The following is a 22,869-nucleotide window of genomic DNA, read 5'->3' as shown; positions in this document are numbered from 1 at the left end:
AATACGAAAAACAAAACAGAATACATTTTGCAATGAGTATGATAATATTTGCTTATACTTTCTATAAATTTATAAGAAACATTAAATTTAAATAGATGTATAGATAAAAGACCTAAATAGATAACTTAAAAAGGAGGACATATTATTTATATAAAAGAAAGAAAACTTCATTGGAAAACAAAAAATATATACATCGAAAGGAACAAAAAATAATTTTAATATTTTAAATAATATAAATATGGTGAAATATAAGAATATTGTGTCAGAAATCTATACATAAAAGATGTTTTGTGTAATGTTAGTGGAAGTGTAAATTAGTGTAACCATTTTGAAAATAAATTTGGCAATATTTGTAATGACTGTTAAAATAACTTATTATTTGACCTAAAAATTATATTTTGCAATTTTGCTTTTAGGTTACAAAGTTTTTAGGCAAAATTTTAGTACTCCATGACCTGTTATTGTAAATTTTTGAAACAATACAAAAGTAAGAAAGTAACTGTTAAGTATGTTAACTTAAGTTACCAAAATATATTTTGTAAAATGTAACAAACTATTTTTATGATAAATGTTTAATTTAAAAAAATTCAATGTAGATTATGTGATATAATAACAATTATGTAAAACAAGCAAAGTACACATAGATAAATGATTGAAATAAATGAATCAAAATACAAACGTTACTATAAAGAAATAAAAAATATGTACATTATTTATATCTTTCTAAATGTTTCATGTTTTACATATTGAGAATATATTATTTATAAAATAAAAACCAAACAATTTTAGGAAAAAACAATAATTCATAAGCAGTTAAAATATTTTCAAATTAAAGAATAATTATCTGACTTTGTTATAATAACTAACAACATTATGTTTCCAAATTTAGAGACTTTCATTCTTTCCTTTGTATATCTTCTTTCCTTAGTTTCTGGAAAGGTAAAAGTATTCATTATGACCCCAAGAAATAAATTTGACTTGAGATTAAAAACCAAAAGTTAGTAATAGAAATTAAAATTTATTTGGTAATTTTTCTGGAATGGGATATACCAATATATCCCATATATATAGAATAGTGTGGTTCAAATCTCAGTAGTCAGGTATCCTGTCATAATGAACATCTGTTACATTGATACATACAAATCTAATTTAACTGACAAGTTAAAAAATATACAGAAATTGATCTATTTCAATATGGGTAGTTTATTAAAATTGCTAGATCACTCCTAGATTTAACAAATTCCTTTGTTTTCTATGAAACAAGGAAGTCAACTATCAAAGCATTAGAAAATAGATTATCTAATGCTAGAACATGTAACATAAGTAAAGAACTTTCTGTTCTCATAGATCATAACTAATATTATGTGATGTAGTTGTTAGGACTTATCACTGCTTTAAATAAGTCCTCTATGGGGAAAAATGGAAAATCTGATTAGCAAACATTTATTAGTTTATATTTATTCAAAGCTAACTGGATATGATTTAGTCCTAATTTTTTTAAATAGTGCATGTTGTCTGTTCCTCATGATTTAATAAATACAGAAAATATTGTGTAAGTTTAAGACCTTAAAATATGAATATAATGTAAGTAGAAAACAATTGTGCCAGTTAGCTTGGCATGGTATTTCAAAAACAAATTAGTCTTCTTCTAAATGACCCAAAGCAGCTTCTAACAAGAAAAATATATAAATGATAATATCAAACTTCACTGATGTGGAATGAGGAAATTATATCTGAATTGCTGAAAAATCAGACTTAAGTGAAAAACCACTTAAAGACAACTTCTACAAAGAACATAAAATATGACATCATTTTAAATTGTGCAGCTATGTGAAGAGAGTTTATCTGGTTCTCAATTATTAGATTAGACAATCAATTTCTGGAAAAGTAAGGGCCAGGCTCTGTGCTTTATTTATGTTTTCATATCAGTTGGCTAACCCAGTACCTGCGATATAAAAAGGGCCATAATGAAAGTTTTATGCATATATAAGTGGCTGAATGAATGGCTGAATCAATGAGAGTGAGGAATTTATTTAGATTGAACAAAATATCTCACACATTAGTTTTCCCCATAATATTATTTTTACATAAAGGTAAATTGTTGTCCCATATATTGACTTGCTGAGAAAATTGACTGGCACTATATCTTAGTAAAAGTGAATACCAGAAGAAGATTCATTCAAAAGAATTTCTTTAGCACTGGCTCTGTTTTTTAACACAACAGTTTTATCTTTTAAATATTATATATAAAAGATACTTAACTATAGTAACCCTTTAATGGAAAACTTATTCAAAGAATCATTTGATTTATTTCAAAATTGTCATCAAAAGCCATGGAGAAAAGACAAGCTGAGAAAGGGCTCAGCCGTCGCAGTAGAAAAAGAAGAGCTTGCTGCTTTATGTAGCTTAAGAAAGGTCACCTTGATAGGGTGGTATTTGAACAGAGACCTGAAGAAAGGGAAGAGCAGAAGCAACAGCAAGTACCCAGCGTGGCCTGGGTGTAGATGGTGAGTGTGCGCTACTGCAAGGTAACTAGTCTGGCAGAGGTGGGAGGTGTGGGTCTGCAGGGAAGTGCCAGGTCAGTTCATGGGACCATGTAGGCCATTTTAGGGATTGTGGATTTTTACTTGAAAGAGATGGTAAGCCATTAAAACATTTCAAGCAAAAGATTTGAATTATCTGATTTCCATACATTTAAAAAGAATCTGTGATGAGGAGAACAGAGGAAGTAAATGAAGATTTTTTCAATTCAAGCAAGAAATGAAAGAGGGCTTGTTCTCATGTTGAGATTTTTGGAAGTACTAAGAAGTAGCCACAAACCTGGTATTTTTAAGCAGCCAATGAGATTTGTGCTTCAATTAGAAGTCAGGGATAACCATTCCCGAGGTGCTTGGTCTGAGCAACTACCTTGAAGGATGAAGTTATTTTTTATTAAGTTGGAGAAGACGGGTAGGGGAGCCTTCTCAATACCTTCAGTGTCTTTGCCCTTTTGCTTCCTTACTGCCCACCAGGCCAACAGCCACATGGCTCCACTTCCTAACTTTGTCCCCATCCCTAGCCAGGAATCTTTCAAAAGGTAGAACTGAAGCCTCCTAAAAATCCTTTAATATGCTTTTTAACCTGATAGTGATTAAAATGTGTTCCATAAAATTTTATGTGGAAAGTAAGATTATAAAGGATAATTATGTAAAATTAGAATATTCAACTTGAAATTAACTTTTCCAAATTGTAAAAACACTACTTATGAAAACCCTTTGAACATGTTTCTTCATTACTTGGTTTGAAATTTCTTTAATAATGTTAAAACTCACTGAAAGAAATAATTTATAAATTATTTTCTCTCACTGTTATTTTCCTTGAAATATTAAAAGTATATTTATATATGAGCTCATTTACTTCTAAAAGGTCCTTATCTAACAACATCGTTTTATATTCTCATATATATGAATTATCATACATTCAGCCTGTGGAAGTGGAAATCTAGCTTTGGGAAAAACCTCTGTGAACCTACATCTTTACGAACTCTGTAAATATTGCTGATCACAACCCTATTGCATTAGCATTTCAAAAGATCTTGGCAATAAGTACCCAGGCATATTCTTTGTCAGCCAGAAGACTGTGGTTGCTGAAATTTGCTAGAATTTTATGTAACATGTATTGCCTGCGTCATTAAAATGTATTGCCTATACCTGTACAACAGGTCTATAGATTTATTTGTTCTGCTTTTTTTAGTTTGTTCACTGAAATGTAATATAATTCCTTTTTAAATTTCTCTGGTTGCACTGCTCTTCTCCCCGATGTATATTGTTGCTGTTATAATAGTTAAAATTTTCATGTCAATCTTGTATAATCCACCGGGTCATGTTACTCTTGTGTAAATGTGCAAAATATTCTCAGATGGCTCAAGTCTTCCTCTATTTCATGTTTTATCTTTATTACATTACCAACTTTGGTTACATGAGTTATCTTTTTTATTCTCACTTATTTCACTAGTGATTTTTATCTTTTACTTTTTAATTGCTTGCCGATGTTTACTAATTCAACTTATGTGATGTCTAGCAATTTATATATTTGTGTTATTTTCCTTTTCTAGGTTTTCTTGCATTTGTTGTGTTATTTGAATTTGAATTTAATCCATTTTCTTCTTTCTAGTTAATAATTATAGCATTGAATACTACCCATTATCCTGATTAAATATATATTGTTTCCCATACTTTTTAAAAATGAATTTTGTACCATTGTTGTACTGTAATTATGGTATAATTATGGCCTTTTTCTCTTTTGAACCATTATTTCAATGATTCTCTTAAATAATAGTTATTGATTTTCTCTTATGTGGTAGCTACCTTGGCCTCTGACTTTCTGAAGTTTACAGCAAACAACCAGAAAATCAAGCAAGCAAGCAAGAAATGTGTGTACATGTATCTATAGAAGTTATTGCTTATAATAAATGCTACAAAGTGAGTAAACAGGGCTTAGATCAGTCAGATATAGAGAACAGTGAATAATTGTAGAGGTCCCACATTTACAGAATAGTCACAGGATACCTCCTTTAGATTACAAGTATGCTTGGATCTAAAATATAATAAAGGACCAACGGAGCAATCTTTAGGGGAGAGAGTAGTCTAAGCAGTAATAATAAATTATGCCAAAGTTCTTAGTTGTGAGCCCTTCAGTATCATTGAAATGGCACCAGACAAGTGTGTGAATGTTTTAAGGCCTAATACTGCAGGGTTTTCTAGGAAATGAGTAACTGAACTAATTTGTATTAACAAACAAACCTCAAATTGCTGTGTGGAGAATGGATTGCAGTGAACAGGGGGGATGTAGGAAGAGTATTGAATTAATTTAGGAGTTCAAGAGAAATAATGAAGATGGTATTCTCTAGCTCACAGTGGGGTTAGAAATAAACCCAGAAGGTAGAAACAACAGCTATGTAGTAGGTATGTGTTTTTCTGGAATATTAAGACAAATATTAATTTCAATGCCTTCTTAGACTATATATTTTTCAGTTTGCTACCTTGTCTATCAACCCAACGGTCTTGACTATGTTGCTTCAGAAATTGTATTTTAGGTAACTTATTGGGCCTGGAACGCATTTAAATTAAGGGGTAAATATATATCCCTGCATTTTTGCAGCTCACATGTATTCAGAATAATTGGTGTGATATAATATAAATAGTTAGGCTATAACATTATTATCACTAGAGAATTCTTGGTTCCATCACACAGAGCTCCTTAACTTCTAAAGAAGAAAGTTTCAGCAGTTACTATTGCTGCTTAAAGTACCCCAAAAGTTACTGCACAAAATAATCATGTTAATGCCCACACAGCATTTGTAGATTAAGAACCTCAAAGGGTCGAAGGGACTGAGTGGATGATGACAGAAGATTTTACTTTGTGTGGTTGACACACAATGCAATATACAAGTGATTTATCATAGAATTGTACACTTGAAACATAATTTTATTAACCAATGTCACCCCAATAAATTAAATATAAAAGGAATTAGAAGGTCAAAATCACATTGTATAAAGAAAATGCATGTTGGGAAATGTTGCATCCATTTCTGGAAAACGCAATCTACTATGCAACTGGTTCAGTAAATAATGGGACTCTAAAATTATAATTTGATCCTTATATTTTCTTTCAAAGAGCCAGTCATATCTTCACTTCATTCAATGTATCACTTTAAATGTTATTTTAATTTTCATCTTGATAGTTTAAGGAAAGCAGGCCATGGTTGAAAACTACACCATTTAAAGGCCATTAAGAAACATAAATTTTTTCCAGAATAGGAGAGAAAACATTTCAAGTTATTAGCTTTCCCTATGATTAATCACAAAATGAATTAGTTTTATACTAAGCAGTCAGCATGGCTCAATAAGCTAATCAATGAACTAAGGCTTGAGCATATGCCATACACATTCTACTCCCCCCAAGATATTTAAGCTTACCAAAATAGCTCAAAGCAGATGCACATCCAGTATTTTTAATGCAACACTAAGATTCATAACAGAAATATTTTTTGCAAACTTCTTGGAATTCTTACAATATATTCACATGCATTCTTGAATGTGTACTTTCCTCATCGTTCAATTCAACCATCAGGTTATATTGAACACTAGCTCTGTAAAAATTAAGGAAACCTGTAATACAATTGCCTCTTCAAAATGATGTATTATTGGCAAAGGTTAAGAAAGTGCTAAAAACATTAAATTATAACTTCCATGTAGATTGATACAAATGTATTATTCTTCTACCATATGCTCGGTACCATAGAATATGAAATAGAAGGGTTACAAGGTTCATACACAACTAGGCATGTGTATCTTTCAGTAATAATTTGCTGCAGTGATGTCACTGTGATGAGTGCTTTCCTCTCTGTTTCCTTTAATGCTTGACATAAGCCTATACAGTCTTAAAGAATAAAGTGCTTTTTAAATTCATAAATACAAGAAATTTTGGGGTGTAAAGCTTATATGGAACTTAGCAATGTTATGATCATTCCTATTTTTTTCTGTACATTGACTTTTAAAAATTTTGTTTTACTCCTATCCAAGGACATTTTTTCATTTTTTTAGAGAGGACAGGAGAGACAGAAACTTTAATGAGAAAGAGAAGCACCAGTTGGTTGCTTCCTGCTCATGCCTAGACAAGAACCAAACCCGCAACACAGGTATTTGCCCTGAATGGGAATCATACGTAAGCTCTTCGGTTGTGGGACAATGCTCCAGCCAACTGAGCCACACCAGCCAAAGCTCTGTACATTGACTCTTGCACTTCCAGGTCTTGTATCTGAATTCCAGAAAGATGGGGGAGGCCAAAAGCTGACAGTCCTAAAGACCTATTGTGTACCAGCCTAGTATATTTCTTAAGAAGAAAAAGAAAAGCTTGCTAGAAAGAACACCCTGAAACTTTCCTCCTTCTAATTAATGAGAATTGCATCACATGGTTACCCTTACCTTATAAGAAATGTCGGGAAGACAAATATTTATTTTCTCCTTTTGCTTCTGTAGAAGAGAGAGCCCAGGAGGAAGGAAGTACCCACTTCAATGTCTGCTGTAAGTCTTAAGAGTTACCCGTATTTTACAGTTGAGATAAATACAGCTTTGGAAGGGGACAGAATCGAATTTCCAATGCCAAATGGAGCTGAGCAAAAAAACTGGGCATCTGAATTCAGAGTTACATTTTCAGCTGCTATACAATGCTGCTTCCTATTACAGCCCTGGATTACAAAGTCATTATTTCAAGAAATCTCTCCTGTGAAACATTTTCCTTCACAAAAATATCAGAGGCATATGTAAACAATTTTAGAGCATCTACAAGATACTAAATGTTTTCATAAAAGTTTTCTTTGTTAAATACTTTGAAGTGTATATTAGCCCCAAGTTTTAGATTATAAAGAACACCAAGCTTTATAAATTTAAGTAATTTATTTATGGCCACATAAAATAAGGGAGAGCTAAGATTTTATTCTCATCCTGCATAATTTCAAAACTGTTCCTTGTTCTTAACTATATAAAACTTGTAATTTTCCTACATATGATGGTCATTCCTCATGCCACCTTTCTATACCCACTCTGAAAAGAAGGTGGCAGAAGTAATTACAATTGATCCTTGATCAATATGAGGGCTAGAGGTGCTGACCACCACATAGTCAAAAATACAAATATAACTTTGATTTTCCCCAAACTCAACCTTCCTTGGTATCCATGGGAGATTGATTCCAGGACCCTCACAGATACCCAAATCTGCAAATGCTCAAGTCCCGTATATAAAAATGACACATTGGTGCAGTGAATTTCTAGGTATATGCTTATTCTGAAAGCCAAAGGCTAGTTTACTAGATTTTTAAAAATTGACCATTGTTGCCATAGTAACTAATAGTATAATTGTTTTTGTTTGTTTGTTTGTTTGTTTTTTGTTTTTTTTCTTGGACTCTATTGACTCTGGTGCATAGATTAAACTTGCCAAGGCTTCCTGGCCTAACCATAGCTAGTAACCCTGCAATGAGAGGCACAGAGCTCAGAGGTGCTGGGGGCTGCATCTAACTCTTGTTTTCCAGGTAAGGAGAAAATAAATATGGGACCATAAAGTGCATTGAAATTAACCAATTATGAATTTCCTGGTAGTATCCCCAAATATTTTTCTGTGCATCTTGTTCCCCTCCAGATCTTGCCACCCTTCTTTCTGCTCTCTGTCCCAGAAAACTGATCTGGATGTATTACATCAAAGGCCCCCTTGCCCTCTGGCTTCCAGATGGTGTTTGCCAGTGGACAGCAGCAGCAAAAGAAGATCAGAGGATAGAGGGGAAACAATATAATGGGGTATTTATTCCATAGTTTGCCTCCTGCAGTTTTGCAACAAGCTATATGTGTCCTTCAACTGAAGGTCATAGTACCTGTCAAATTTCCTTTGACATACAGCTGTTTTTAAATTTTGTTGATGTTGACATTATTACAGTTTTCCCTTATCCCCCGCCCCTTTGCTCCTCCCAGCCCCTGCCAATCCCCTCCCAGCCTTCAGGCCTTTATAACATTGTTGTCTGCGTCCATGGACTATGCATATACAAATATACATATATGTCCTTTGGTTAATCTCTTCCAGTTTTCCCCCCACCCCTCTCCCCTCTGAGATCTGTCAGTATGTTCCATGTATCCTTGCCTCCGGTTGATTTTTTATAACTACCTACTACCACTCTCTGATTTGGCACTCTACCATTAGCTCCTACTTTTGGAGTTGGTCTCAGGATTCTAAAATATACCTGGGGACTTTCATAACTATCCCCACATTTTATAAACTGTCATTTAATTAAACCCTTCTCAAGTAACACAATTCGAATATTTCATTATTCTCCTATTGGGATCATGACTGAAAAATAATCAAAAACACTTTATGGTAAGAATATATTTTCATACTGGCATTGCTCATCCTTAAAGAGGCAAAGTTGGGAGACATGGGAGGGTTTAGTTTTGCTGTAAAAATGATTCAAACATTTTAATAATGTGCCTTAAAACCCAGGATTTATATCATAAACAAATAATTTATAAGCAAAAGACTTGAACTTCAATAAATCATCTATGCTCTCTGGCTCACGGTTCTCCTTGTTAAGAGGCATTGCTTACTATTGGTGTCTCCTATGCCTTAAGCTTTGCTACTTGTCAGTTCAGATTATTAATGCAAACATTCTTTATAGTTAAATAATATGTTAATATTAATTATTAAAAGTAATGCAAAGCGAGGTTTTTATTGTTTCAAAAATATTCATCATTCAAGTAATCTAAAAAGAAGTCAGAATTAAAATTTTAGCACAACAATTTTAAGGTTAAAAGCTTTAAAAAATCAAAAACTAAAAACTAAAACTTAGCATGAATATAATATAATTGTAGTAGTGTACTTGAATCAGTATTCAGAGATTAGATTTATGGTAAATATTGAGTGTAATATAACAAAAGTTACATATTGCATAGTACTATCTTAGGGAAGCTTTCCTATTTTAGACTTTGAAATTTTTGACAAATTTATTTTTGTGATTATTTAAAATGTAAATTTTAATAATTAAAGTGCACATCCTGAGATGCAGAGGGAAAGTACATGACTAATATGTGAGGTGAATTAATTATTAATTTCAATGAAATTATTCAGAAAACTCTGGATTTTAATACTGTGAAAAATGTTAAAAGCAAGATTTTATAGTGAAACAAACAAGTTTAATGAGGAAACATACTTTAGGCTCTCTCAAGGAGAACGATATGGAAATATCTTAATATTTGCATTTATTAATTTTTTTTTACTTAAAGCATGTATAAATTTTAGTGGTAACAGCAGTTTTCTCTCTAGTTTATTTTATTTTAAATAACAATAATTATTAAGGAGAAGGTATGTTCATTCATAAAACAGATTTTCAATAACTTTTTTATAAATACTCAAAACTGAACATAGTGTTTCATCAATTTCTCCTTGAGAGGAGCTGAGACTATAAAATACCATGGAGAACAATTACTCACATTATTTCACATAAAATTTTTGTTAACCAAGAGCTTTTTCTTTTAAAATTACATTTTTAAAAATTAAGAAAATGTATTTTTTTTAAAGTGGTGTATTTTTAAATGCTACTGTAAAGTTATCACAATACAAGTGTTGGTAAACTTTTTCTGCAAGGTGCCAGAAAATAAATATTTAGGTATGATTTTTGTTCCACCTACTTGTTCTACTGTTATATAGTGCAAAAGAAGCCATAAATATATGTAAGTGAATGGGTGTGAGTATGTCCTGGTAACCATTGCTGTGGTCATAGTTTGTCAGCTGTCTTTCTAAGAAGTAAATACTTAATTAACTTTTTCTGTCTGCCTTATTTTGCTTAGCATGATATTCTCAAGACCCATCCATGTTATTGCAAATGGCAGTCTTTCATCTTTGCTTTTTTTACATGGATGAAGGTGTCTTAATTCTACAGTCCAACACATAAATTCATTATTTTCTCCTTGGAGTGTTCCAGGCACTGCCCAATTATATTACAGCTTCCAAGTGTTGCTGTTGAAAGATTTGATGCTATCCTACAGTTTTTTCCTTTACATGAAACCTCTTATTTTCTTCTCATGAAGTTTGTAGGCTCTTTCATGGTCTTCACTGTTGACTTTTAATAATGATGTACCTTAGTGTGAGAAAATTTTCATCCACTGCACTGAGCTCTCAAGAGGGCTTTCAGCTAAAAAAAAACCTCATCGTTCAGTTCTTAAAAATATTTTTTGATAATTTATTTGACAGTTTTTCTCCCCTCTATTTTCTCTGTTATTTCTGAAATTCCTACTATATATAGCTGAATAGTATTCCACTGTATATATGTACCATATGTTTTTTATCCAAACATATATTGAAACAACTTTGATTTCTTCCATGTCTTGCACATAATGAATAATGCTACAATGAGCACAGGGGTGCATATATCTTTGTGAATGTTTTCAAAATTTTCAGATAGATACCCAGAAGGGGGATTTCTGGGTCATTGGTAACTCTAATCTTAAGTTTTTGAAGAGCTTTCATACTGTTTCCATAGTGGCTGTACCAGTTTACATTTCCACCAACACTGAATGAAGGTTCCTTTTCCACCACATCTCCAGCACTTGTTACTACCTGTCTTGTTGATAATAGCCATTCTACCAGTTGTGAGGTGATATGATTTGATTCACATGTAGAATGTAAACTTGAAAGCACAAATGAACAAACGAGAAAAACAAACAAAAAATCATAGATATAGACAACAGTATGGTGGTTACCAGAGGGAAGGGCATGTAAGGTGTTAGTAAAAAGTAAAGAAAGTCAAATGCATGGTGATGGAAGGTTTGACTTTAGGTGGTGGGCACACAGTACTGCATACAGATAATGTATCATAGAATTGTATACTTGAAATATACGTAATCTCATTAACAAATGTCTTCTTAATAAATCTAATTTTAAAAAGTCAATACTGTATTATATTTGATTGGAGAGTAGGAATAATTTTTTAGAACACTTTAAGTACATATTTAAAATATTTCAGCTGAAATTAAGTTTACACTGGAAAGAAGGAGATAGCAAAGATTATGCTCTTACTGAATAATGTAGTGTTTTTGTGCTTTAAACAGAATTGACTGGTTGTTTAATTAGGTCAAAGCTAATCTTTTTGTGAAAGAAACCTATTCTGTTGGAACATGAAGAATTACTTTGTCATCGTAGGATATTTATGTAATTGAAAGATAATTATCTCTACAACTTGAAGTACCTAAATTTAATTTCAAGTTACAGGTATATTAGCTTGGAGAATGTGTCTAATACTGAGCCTTGCTTTTTTAAATCTCCTTTGCTTTGAAGAGTAAGTTATTAATATATGATGCCTTTAATGTTCCAGATACATGGCAGAGAAACATTACATTCTCCTCCATCTTCTATAGAAGATTTCTATGAAAACATTGGACTTGAAGAAAGAATCACAATTTGCTTTGGTGACAGAGAAGAGATAACTAAAAGAGTGAAGCAGAAGATACTTTCTTTCCTGATTTTTTGGATTTTAATTTTCTTACACTAACTTTATTCAGATGAAATAAGGTATTTTTATAATGTAGGATATTTGAAATGGCCTGAATGTTAACACTAGCCAATAATATTGCCTTCATTGACATACCTAGAAAAGGTTATCTGGCAGTCCAGATTAGAATACAATCAAAGGTTGCTAGAATAATCTAAATTCATAGTCTTTTCAGTGTAAATCATGCATAAACATTAACTATCTTTACCTAACCTTTTAGAATTCAATTTCTTTTCAGAACTCTTTAACAAAGATAAACTGTATCTTTATTTTCATATTTAAAAATGTGAAATAATAATTATAAATTTAATGCTAAAGTTATTATTACATACTCAAAGAATAAAGGAACATATCTGTATGAAACAATAAAAAATACATTTTAAGAGAGTATAACCCTTTATTTCATAACTTACTGAGTTTATTTTGCACTTAAAATCATGAAAGTACAGAATGCATTGAAAATTTGAGATACTCACAAATTTCTCTCAGAATGATGAGGCAGAAGCAGACAACAGAAGCCATTACAACCACAAGCCATAAAACTTTATTGTACAAACCAACTACATACACTTAATGGATACAAACAACTGTTATTACAGTGATTTATGAAGACCCATACATTTAAGTGAGCCATGTCTTAAGTCTATTAATTAGCCCTTTCTGCTTAACTGCATTGCAGTTAACACAGGCTCTTCTTACTTATTTACAGACTCAGGTTCAAGGTCCATTTCATTGTTCAGTCATTTAAAAAATAACATCATTTTGAGGAAAATATTTTATAAATTGTTTCAGAATCAGAACTCAACTTCCAGAATTTGTCTGGATCTATAGCATCCTGTGCCTATTCACAGTTCACTTCCTTTCCTCTCTTTTTCCAAATACATTTCCTCCATCAGTGAGAAAAAAAAAGAATAAAAAGTTATTTGATAAGAAAGTCCTTTTAGTAACATATTATTTAGAAAATAATAATATAGACAAAACTTCCTTATGATTTGTACTTCAGGATATTATTCTTTTTCTTCATCTGTTACGAGAAAAAGCAAAGATCAATAGAAAAAAATAAGCATTTGATTTAAAATGTTCAAAGTAATACAGAAAAGTTTGTTATAGTTTCAGAATTTCTTTGTTGTGTTCTAGTGTCTACTTACACATAAGTATGTATTATCAATACAGGATTGTCTCTCCCCTCACATACTTCATGTCACTCAGTGTTTTCTATTAATCACAGTTTCATGTATGTCACTTATACTTTCTTGTTCAGGAGTCCCCTTTCCTCCTTCTCCATTGGATTTCTACCACCAGCATGCTGACCTTCATCCTCTCTTACCTCATGTATTATAGTAGCTCCTAACTAGCTCGTCTTGCACCAAACATCACACACTAATAAGAAATTTCTGCAGCATTAATACTCACTCTTTTTTACTCAAGCATCTTCATTAACGCTTCAAATTTATAGTATTACCCAGCCTCCTTTAGTTCATAATCTTGCCTGTTTAACATAGGACTTAAACTATCTTTTTAGCAACACTTTTGATCATCTCTATATGAATCTTAAACTTAAATTAAAATTAAAATTCTATTTGAGCTCATGCTTCTGTTTCTTTATTCAAGGTATTTACTCAACTGCAAAGTGTGATCTCTGTTAACCTCACCTCCTGACATGTTGAATCTCAAGCTCCCATCTCTGAACACACATCCTCCAAGAAACTTTCCTAGCATTATCTTCTCTCTCTTAAGTCATATAACTAATCATCTGTTTATATTTTCTTTGAGAGTTCATCTTTGTGTATTCCCTGTAGTATTCATGTATCTTATACATAAAAATGCATAATATTTGAATAAAGTTATATCACTTTTAAAATGCAAACACCAAAGGGCAGAACTGAGCTTATGTTTACTAGAGCAATGTGATCAATACCATTTGAAAATTCTATTTGTAAAGGTTTTATTGTTTGTTTTGTTTTGCTTTAGTTTGTTTCTATAGAGACTTGGTAAGGATTTCTGTGATTTTATAGTGGGTTGTCAAGGGTTGCCTAGCAGTGAAAACCAATAAAATCCAACAGAAACATAATAGCAAATATGTCTGGACTTCATATGGTATGACATTGAGGCATGACATAACTTTGAAGATGTAAAGAAAAATAGCTTGGTAGGAAATTGTTGTCAAAATGTTTTGGGTGGGACAAGTACTAACTCATTAAACAACTATTGGATCACTTCAAATCCAGCAATATTATTGATGAAATAATTGCAGATTTGGTATCTTGCTATAGAAATTTTGAAAAAGTGAAAATAGTAATTGGTATAGAACTTTGATAATTTTATATATGTATTTATTATGTGATTATTAAATCCCCTCCTGTATAATCAAAGTATAAGATGCATCTCATTACAACATATTACCGAGAGTACAATTTTACAATTATGAGTGCCTAGAAGTGAACATACTATCATTCGTTTTATGTGATGAGAAATCATTGGCAAGCATGCTGCTTCCCTGAGTTTTGGCCTTGCTCTTAAGTGAAAACAGCATATTTTATGACTATATATTGATGTCAGAATATGGGAAAGCATTATAGAAAAAAAAATCCTGGTGATTGTTTATTTATTTACCAAAATTTACTGGGCCTTAGTCTAATACCAATCAGTTTTTAAACACTTCGATAATATCTGTCTTTAACTTAAAATGAATCCAATGAATTGTCTAATTCTTACTTAAATTAAAACTTTAGATACATTTATTGAGGAATTGTTCTCTTTCTCTAATAAATTCTCAGATAATGTTTTAGAAAATAATTGGCATTTTAGGAATTAATTTCAAATTAGTTTATCTATGCGATTGAATAATAAATAAAATATTATCATGCAATTATAAATTCAAGAGACTAAAGTTATATAAATCATAACATCCTTTCTCAGAACTTCTATATCCTGGTCACTTATTAGAGAATGGTCTATATGAATTAACATTTTTCTAAATGATTCTGTATCCTTTGGCTACAATTACCCTTCCAATTCTCTGTATCCACTTTTTTAGATTAATGTTAAAAGCATTTAAAGCAAATCCAAGAAAGTAAGACATAACTCATGGGAGAAAGAGATGGATTTTTAAAAATTATTTCTCAAGATGACAGTGTTTTTTAAAGACCAGTAATTTGGCTGCATTCCCTTTGAAAATAAGCTCTACTTTATTCCTTATAGAGTCAAACTAAACTTTCACTTTTTTTTCACTTTTATAAATAATATGTACATACTTTATTTATGATCCATATATTTAAATAAGACTGCTCAAAAACTACTGACTTTGAAATAAGTTGTTGTTCTGATGATATATACAATGAATATATATAGAAAAACATCTTTTATACTTTTATCAATTTTATTTCCACTTGTAAATATTGCCAACATTTAAAGCCAGGTCAATGGAACACCAATGAGAAAATCAACAATATTTATCCTAAGCCCTTTTAAGAATTTAAAAAATATAGTCATGCTCAGATACTTGACAGAATCCCAGAATTAGTTTGTCCTCATGATAATCAGCTGGCTGTACCTTAAAACTGGATTCCCCTTGAAAATGTATATGGAAATAGACATAATTCATTTTAGTGAAGTGTTTTATTCTTCATGAGTACTTCATTTTTTTGTTTATCCCTACATTGAAGTTCCCATTAAGAACATCTATTAATACTCAATATTATAAAATGAATGCATGAATGATTTCAAATGAATATATTACATGGCCAAAGTTTATTTTGGCTCTCCATTCAAATAACGCAGTGTCGGTGGATATTTGGGCATTATTATTCAATTTATGCTTAATTTTTTCAGAAGTTCATAAGCATAGTAAAAAATCCAAACATAGCTGGGGAGCACACAATGAAATACATTTAGATATGTTCCAAAAACATATGTATAAGCATGCCAGACTCTCACTGATGTATTATTCACTAACCACGTGAGCAAATTATTGTATTAAAACTAGAGTGTTAAATGCACAGGACATAGGTTCATCTACTTAACATAAAATGGCCTTTATCAAAAACTTCATCTTGATAGTTGCTCTTGGCAATGGAAACAATTTTTAATTTTATCTCCAATAAAACTAGAGATTTTCTAGAAAATTAGGTGATAATGAAAGAATGTGGGTTTCTTATAAACAATTGATATGCTGAAGCAGTTATAAGAATATAATGATTTAAGCCTAAATTTAACTCCCTCTTAACAAAAGATACATATTGGAAACTATTAACCAACAGGATTTAAATTATAGTGAAACTTTCTCTGCTCCTGTCTTTAGCAATTTAGAGAACTCCCACACTCATGTTCCTTAGAGGTGCCTCTAACAGTACTTCACTTTTAACCTGACTTTTGGGCCTGCTAGCATTTCCTAGAAAAGAGAACATCATAAACATTTGTAACAAAGTCATAAAACTGGTAGGGTCCAAACTTAGGAGATAGAAAAGGCAATATGTGACAAATGCCTAAAGCTGTTTCTAGAACATTTCTAGTCTGAAAAATTTTAACAGTTCATATTTAAAGATCATACCCTCATTATGAACTGTCACTTAATTTGCTAGGAAATAATTCTTTAACCACAAAGCACTACTGTTCCTCAATGTTTTTGTTAATGTAAAGAATAAAACACTTTTGTAGAACATATAGGAAAAATAAATTCTCTCTTCATTTAAGTTCAGTGCTGGTAGAACTAAATATTTCAGGGTTAATTTCTTCAGACTAAACAAATGCTATGAAACAGGGAATAAAATGGTTAATGTAACATTCTTCTTATATTTTTAACCTTGTATTTTAAAAAGCTGACTTCAGTGGTTTCCATCCTAGTTTGTAAATCATCAAAAACTATACAATCTTATTAACCAATGTCACCCCAATAAATTTAGTTTTTTACAGACTAAATATAATGAGTTCTATTTAACATTGTGTCAGGAAACAGACTTGATTAAAACAGATAATATTGGCCTCTTAACAATGTTAAAATAAGTGTTTTCTTGCTTAATTTATAAAGAATTTTAAATTATTTATTTCTTCCTGGGAATTAAACACCTTGAAAATGAATCCCAGGATATCACAACTTCAGTTATTTAACTAACTCTATTCCAAACAAGGCATATAAATAAAAAGCAAGAAAAAATCCAATTCACAATATTTTCTAGGCAAAAATTACTACATAAATATTAGGCATCAGATTAGGCTTTTATCTATATAATATTTAAATAGAATATGTATTAAAATTACATAATTTTAAAATACAAATCAAGAAATTTAGTTCAAAATCTTAATGTGATGTATGTAAAATAAATAGAATTCAAGTAAAAATATATAATGATAGTTAATTGGCTGAATTTTACAAGTAATCTCACAAATTTAAGTAAATTGATATGCAAACTTCTTCCTTACTTTCCTATGAAAGTCTTAAAATGGTTACAATACTATTCATATTTTAGTCATTGGTTTCTCCAAATTTTCAATTTAAACTTCGTGTTACTGAAGTATAGTAGATTATATTGGATCTACTCAAACTTTTTATTATTTTTCCTAGTATATAGAACTTATAAGTAAAGATAACCAACCCAATAAACCAGATTGAACAAGGCAAAAGCTGTTGGGAAAAATATTCGAGAATACGAGTCAATTTTGGCAATGCGTATGTGGATCCTTCCTTCGCGCCATGATCCTGTTTTGCAGTCTTCAAAGCAACAGAAGAAGCTGGCGCAGTCTTTGCCCTCTAAACACTGATAGCCGTAATCATCTTCTCCTTGTGGCAGAGAAATGCTATTCATGGGAATTAGAGTGGATCCAGCATGGAGCCCAGGGGATACCTGAGTAAAATAATAAATGAGAAAAGATAAAACAGCATTAAAAAAAAAGATCCCTTTATTCCCTCAAGGTGAGCTCTAAAAAAACTTAGTAAAAATAATCTTGGTTCCCAAAAATCAAAGGAGTATTCAAACCTAATGTGATTTTACTGTATAATTTACTTTGTAAAGCATAACAATATCATTTTACATTTCAAAGATCACTCAGAAAAATCACCCCTCAAAAATGAAATATATGCTATCACATTAGAAAAATGATTCACCAAAATATTAACCATGATTCTAATTTTAAAATGAAATGAAATGTGTATTTCTATATTTGCTATAAAGCTTTGTTATTGTGTCATATTGTGTATGTTTTTATTTTACTATAAATAGTGAGAAAAATAGCAAAGATGACATTTGACAGTGCAAACCAGCTCTGAGAAGCTATGAATGAATTAAAAAATGATGTGACAGGAGTTGTAGTAGTGGATAAGATCAAGCACCATACATCGGAGAAAGAATGTGCACGAGTTACAAACTCAGGCTGCAGAACAACTGGAATTCAACATTTGTCTCATTCTACCAATGTAGCTACCTTCAACGTTAAAGTCATATCAGCACATAGTTTTTCAGATAGTTGTCATGAGTACATTTCATAACTTTCATACAATGATCAGTGTGCTTCATCTCGCCCAATAAAACAGCTACTATTATTTTTAGGATTACGTAGGAAGTGTATCAATTTAACTTCTTATGATAACAGGTTCTGAATAATAGTTAAATAATATAATTTTTTTAAAAAATATCTGAATGGGGTGGGTGAGAGTAAAGGGTAAAAGGAATGAAATACATGGTGACAAGATAATTAGACTTTGAGTGGTGGGTACAGAATGCAATATACAGAACACGTATCATAGAAATCTACACTTGAAACCAATATAATCTTATCAACTGATGTTACCTCAATAAATTTAGTCTTTTCAGAAGGTATCCAGCCATGTAATATGAAAAATAGAGACATTTATTGAAGAAGATACAAAGTACAAGAAACATTGTCCATAGTCTTCTTCAAAGTAGGCACCTTGAGACCTCACACAGTTCTCCCAATCACCATCAGCTACCATGCCATATTCTCCTAAATCTCACCAACGATCTGAAACCTCTTCCCTTTCAAAGGTGATTTTAGTTTTGGGAAAAGCCAGAGTTGCAGGGTGCAAAATCTGGGCTGTAGGGGGCTGAGTTACCTGAGTGATTGGATGTTTCACCAAAAAACTTTGCATGAGATATGATGCATGAGCAGGTGCATTGTTGTGATAAAGCTGCCAATCACCAGTTTCCCATAGCTGTGGCCTTCTGAATCATCTGAATAGTTTCCACAGAGGAACATTTAAACTTAACACAAAATTTGATGCAGATTCATTGCTCTACCCATTCAGTCATTTTAAATGTAATGTCTGCACAGTACACATGCTCACTCAATGGAGCCTACTGCCCGCACTGACTAGTACAGTGAAGTTGTCATTGTTCATGCATGTGCATTCCAGTCCACTCTCCTTGGCTACCAGATTACATTGATACTGTGCAAATCATTCTTGTTATATTAATAATGGCTGGACTTTTCCCAGACAGACAGAATATATATATATATATATATATATATATATATATATATATATATATATATATATAAATTAAGCAGGTCCAGGATACTTTGGAGCATTAAAGTGATCACTTTGGAGTCAGAATGCTTGGGCAGAAATTCTAGTTCTGCCCAGTAGAGTTGTATGACCTTGTACAGGAAATGTGACTCCTCTGCCTCTGTTCTGCAGAAGTCACAATAACTGTACATGGATCTATTTGGTGATTAAATGGATGATGCACATAAAGCACCAAAATATTTGAAACATAGTAAATATTCAGCTGTTAATAACTAATACTTATTGTTGCTGTCATTGTTTGTTTTGATTCCTGAGGAAGAGTATCACAATCGGCTATAAACTACATGTTAAAACAAGCAACAACAAAATAACAACAAAATCCCAGGCATCACCAAAAATGTTACCAGAAAAATAATTAATGAGCCCTTGAACAAAATGGCTAGTAAAATATGAGGGAATATCGCAGTTCTATTAACTCTTATCCTTCAGAAATTCTGCATATTCAAGGTTATCTTAAGATGTGACTTTACATTTTATTATAATCATTGGTTTTATTACCTAAACAGCAAACACAATACTGATATTATAAAAATTGTTTTAATCTGATCTAAATTCTAATAAAATGTTTATCATTTTTTATATCAAATTTAAAATAAATATATCACAGAACCATGAGAATTATGGTATTGAAAATTATATTTGAAAACAAAAAATTAGAACTTCTTTAAATTTAGATTTATGTTTAAATCTATTTTATTTCTAAAGAGGAACATAGAAACCAAACCACTAAATATTAAAAATCCATATATGCAAAAAGAAGCAAATAATCACATTTTGTCACATTTTTAAAAGATAAATACATCACACAAGTCATAATATCCTTATTAGAAATGAAATGTGCCACCCAAAGATAAGGAGAAATGCCCTGAACCTAAGTAAATTCATGCCTGTACTTGCTTAGATGTGTCATGAAAGCAAAGGCAGTGGATTATTAAGTGTTAATAACACATCTTTTGAGGCTGACACTTGGGGATACTTTACTAGACTCCTAAATTTTACTAGAGCACTAAAATTATGAACAAAAATAAGACAAACTGGTGTTCATTCCCTTGTCATTTAATACTCCAATGTCATAGTTTAAATGCTAATCAGGGTAAAAGTGATTAACATACGAGTTTTGTATTTGGCAATTTCAAACTTATATGGCATGAAACACATTCCCTATATCACTCAGAACAGCCATAAATGAAAATATAGTGTGTTTGTCAGTAGATATCAATTGTGCGTGAGTGGGATGATTAAAAACTGAAGTGCACAAAAATGGAGAAAGATTGCAAGTGGTCATTTTAAAAAATGGACTCATCTCTAGTGGTCAAAGTCACATAGAACTCCGATCACAGTGACAACTTATATTGACCATTTTCCAGTTTCTTGCTGCCTCCTCCCAAAACATCAGAAATTCAGAAACTACACTTTAATGAATGATGAATGTGAAATATATATATATATACTTTATAAATGTTGAGAAAAAGTCAAAGAAATGACATAATATCAATAAAATAAAATATATTGATTAACAAGATGTATCACCCAGAAACCACCAAAACATTAATCCAAGAATATAAATATACCAAACTTTATTTATCTGAAGTGCAACTATATTACCCACTATGTAACCATCTAACTTTTCAAGTAAGAATCCTTTGCCCACCAGTCCACCCCACCCATAGCAAGCATTGAAAAAAAAATTAGTTTCAACGATACACAAAAAATTGAATAGGATTTTCTTTTACTTAAAATGATAAAGTATTGATAACATACCTTTTTTGTTATTTCAAAGAGATATTGGTAGTGATATTCATACACCTTCAGAGCATTATATGACCATTGTCAAAACTGATATTAAATGTTACCTCATATATTGGAAACATCCTACTTCCATTGACTCTTTACAATTATTGAAATAACGTTCTTACTGTAGTTCACATATCAGCAATATGACATCACCTTTCCTGTGAGCTTTGCCAAATACCATCTAAGAAAGGTTTATAATTTATGAAACTGTGTACTAATATAGTTTCTCATTATTTTAATACTCTGGAAGAAAGAAAAATGTTTATTAATATAGATAGGCACTGACCAAAGCTAAGTTTTTGTTTGCTTGTTTGTTTTTTTCAGAGAAGTTCCTGTGGGGTAGGAACTGTGGGCAAAAACACACACACAAAAACAACTGTCCCACATTTTATCTCCGCCCTAATAACCTAGGTCCAGCTCTCCATAATATATTACACCTTGAACTATTGTAACAGTCTCCAATTTTATCTCCTTGCCTCCTTTCCCATTCAGGTGTATGTTCTATACTGCTTCTAATTATTTTACAGAAACATACATACAAATATGCCATCTTACTTAAAAACATTCATGGTTTACCAGGGCTGACAGGACAAACTCTAATTTCTTATTATGGTCCTAGAGACTTTCCACAACTTTGCAAAAACCACGTTTCTATCTTCAGCTTAACTCATTTTCTTTCCTAAGATGCCCATTTTCTAGACCAGCATTGACAAGTAAAACTGTGGGTGAAAATAAAAATGTTTTATATCTGCACTATTCAGAATGATAGCCACTAGTCATTTAAAATGTGACAAATACTATTGAGCTATTGAATTTTAACTTTAGTTAATTTTAATTACTTTAAATCAACCTAGCCTTATATGGCTAGTGACTTACTCTATTGGGCAACATATGTGAGGTTCAACTTGGTTCAGATGGTTCTGTCAGTGTTAAATGTCCTTTCTCAGGCTCTAGGCACAAGGACAATCAGCCTTGTCAGTCTCCTTGTGCCAGTGGACAAAAGAGCTCTTCTGGCAACAGCAGAATCAGAGGCAAGCACCCTCAGCCCCCTTGGAGAATGGGTCCTCAATGCTGGGCTTCCCTGCCTGGGCTGGAACACGTCTATGTCAGACATACCCAGAGGGAAAGAAGTAATCTGGGGGGCATGCCTGCCTGACCTTTTTTGAGTACCTTATTTAATTATGCATCTGTTTGTCTCAGTAGACCATAGCCATTCAAGGGGTGGACTGTGTCCGGTTTTATGTCCATGTGCTCAGGGCCAGCACAGAGTCTGCACAACAGAGACGCTCAGAGTTCCGAGTGTTAGACACAGTGGGAAACTGACATGGTTGTGAGGTTGAGGCCTGAAGATGTGGGAGGGCACCTCAGGCAAACTAGGGTACCCAAGGAGGTGGGGCTGGGGATGCAGAGGGGAACCTCAGTAGGGCTCTGTCTAGGGTGCTTATGAAATGCCATTTGCATGTCACAG

General features: G+C 31.9%; 1 protein-coding gene across 1 annotated transcript in view; it reads right to left on the bottom strand.

Moving 5' to 3' along the window:
* Positions 1-17,637: 17,637 nt before the first annotated feature.
* Positions 17,638-22,869, bottom strand: part of GABRG1 (gamma-aminobutyric acid type A receptor subunit gamma1) — a 49,505-nt gene continuing 44,273 nt past the window's right edge. Inside the window, exon 9 of the mRNA XM_090266918.1 lies at positions 17,638-17,907. Within this exon, the coding sequence (XP_090123044.1) occupies positions 17,638-17,907 (270 nt within the window). The remainder of the gene's footprint in view (positions 17,908-22,869) is intronic.

Source organism: Furipterus horrens, unplaced genomic scaffold (assembly GCF_987537825.1).
Source record: "Furipterus horrens unplaced genomic scaffold, mFurHor1.1.pri manual_scaffold_2, whole genome shotgun sequence".
NCBI lineage: Eukaryota > Metazoa > Chordata > Mammalia > Chiroptera > Furipteridae > Furipterus > Furipterus horrens.
Note: the sequence above shows the minus strand (reverse complement) of the source record. Positions and strands in the feature narration are given on the sequence as shown.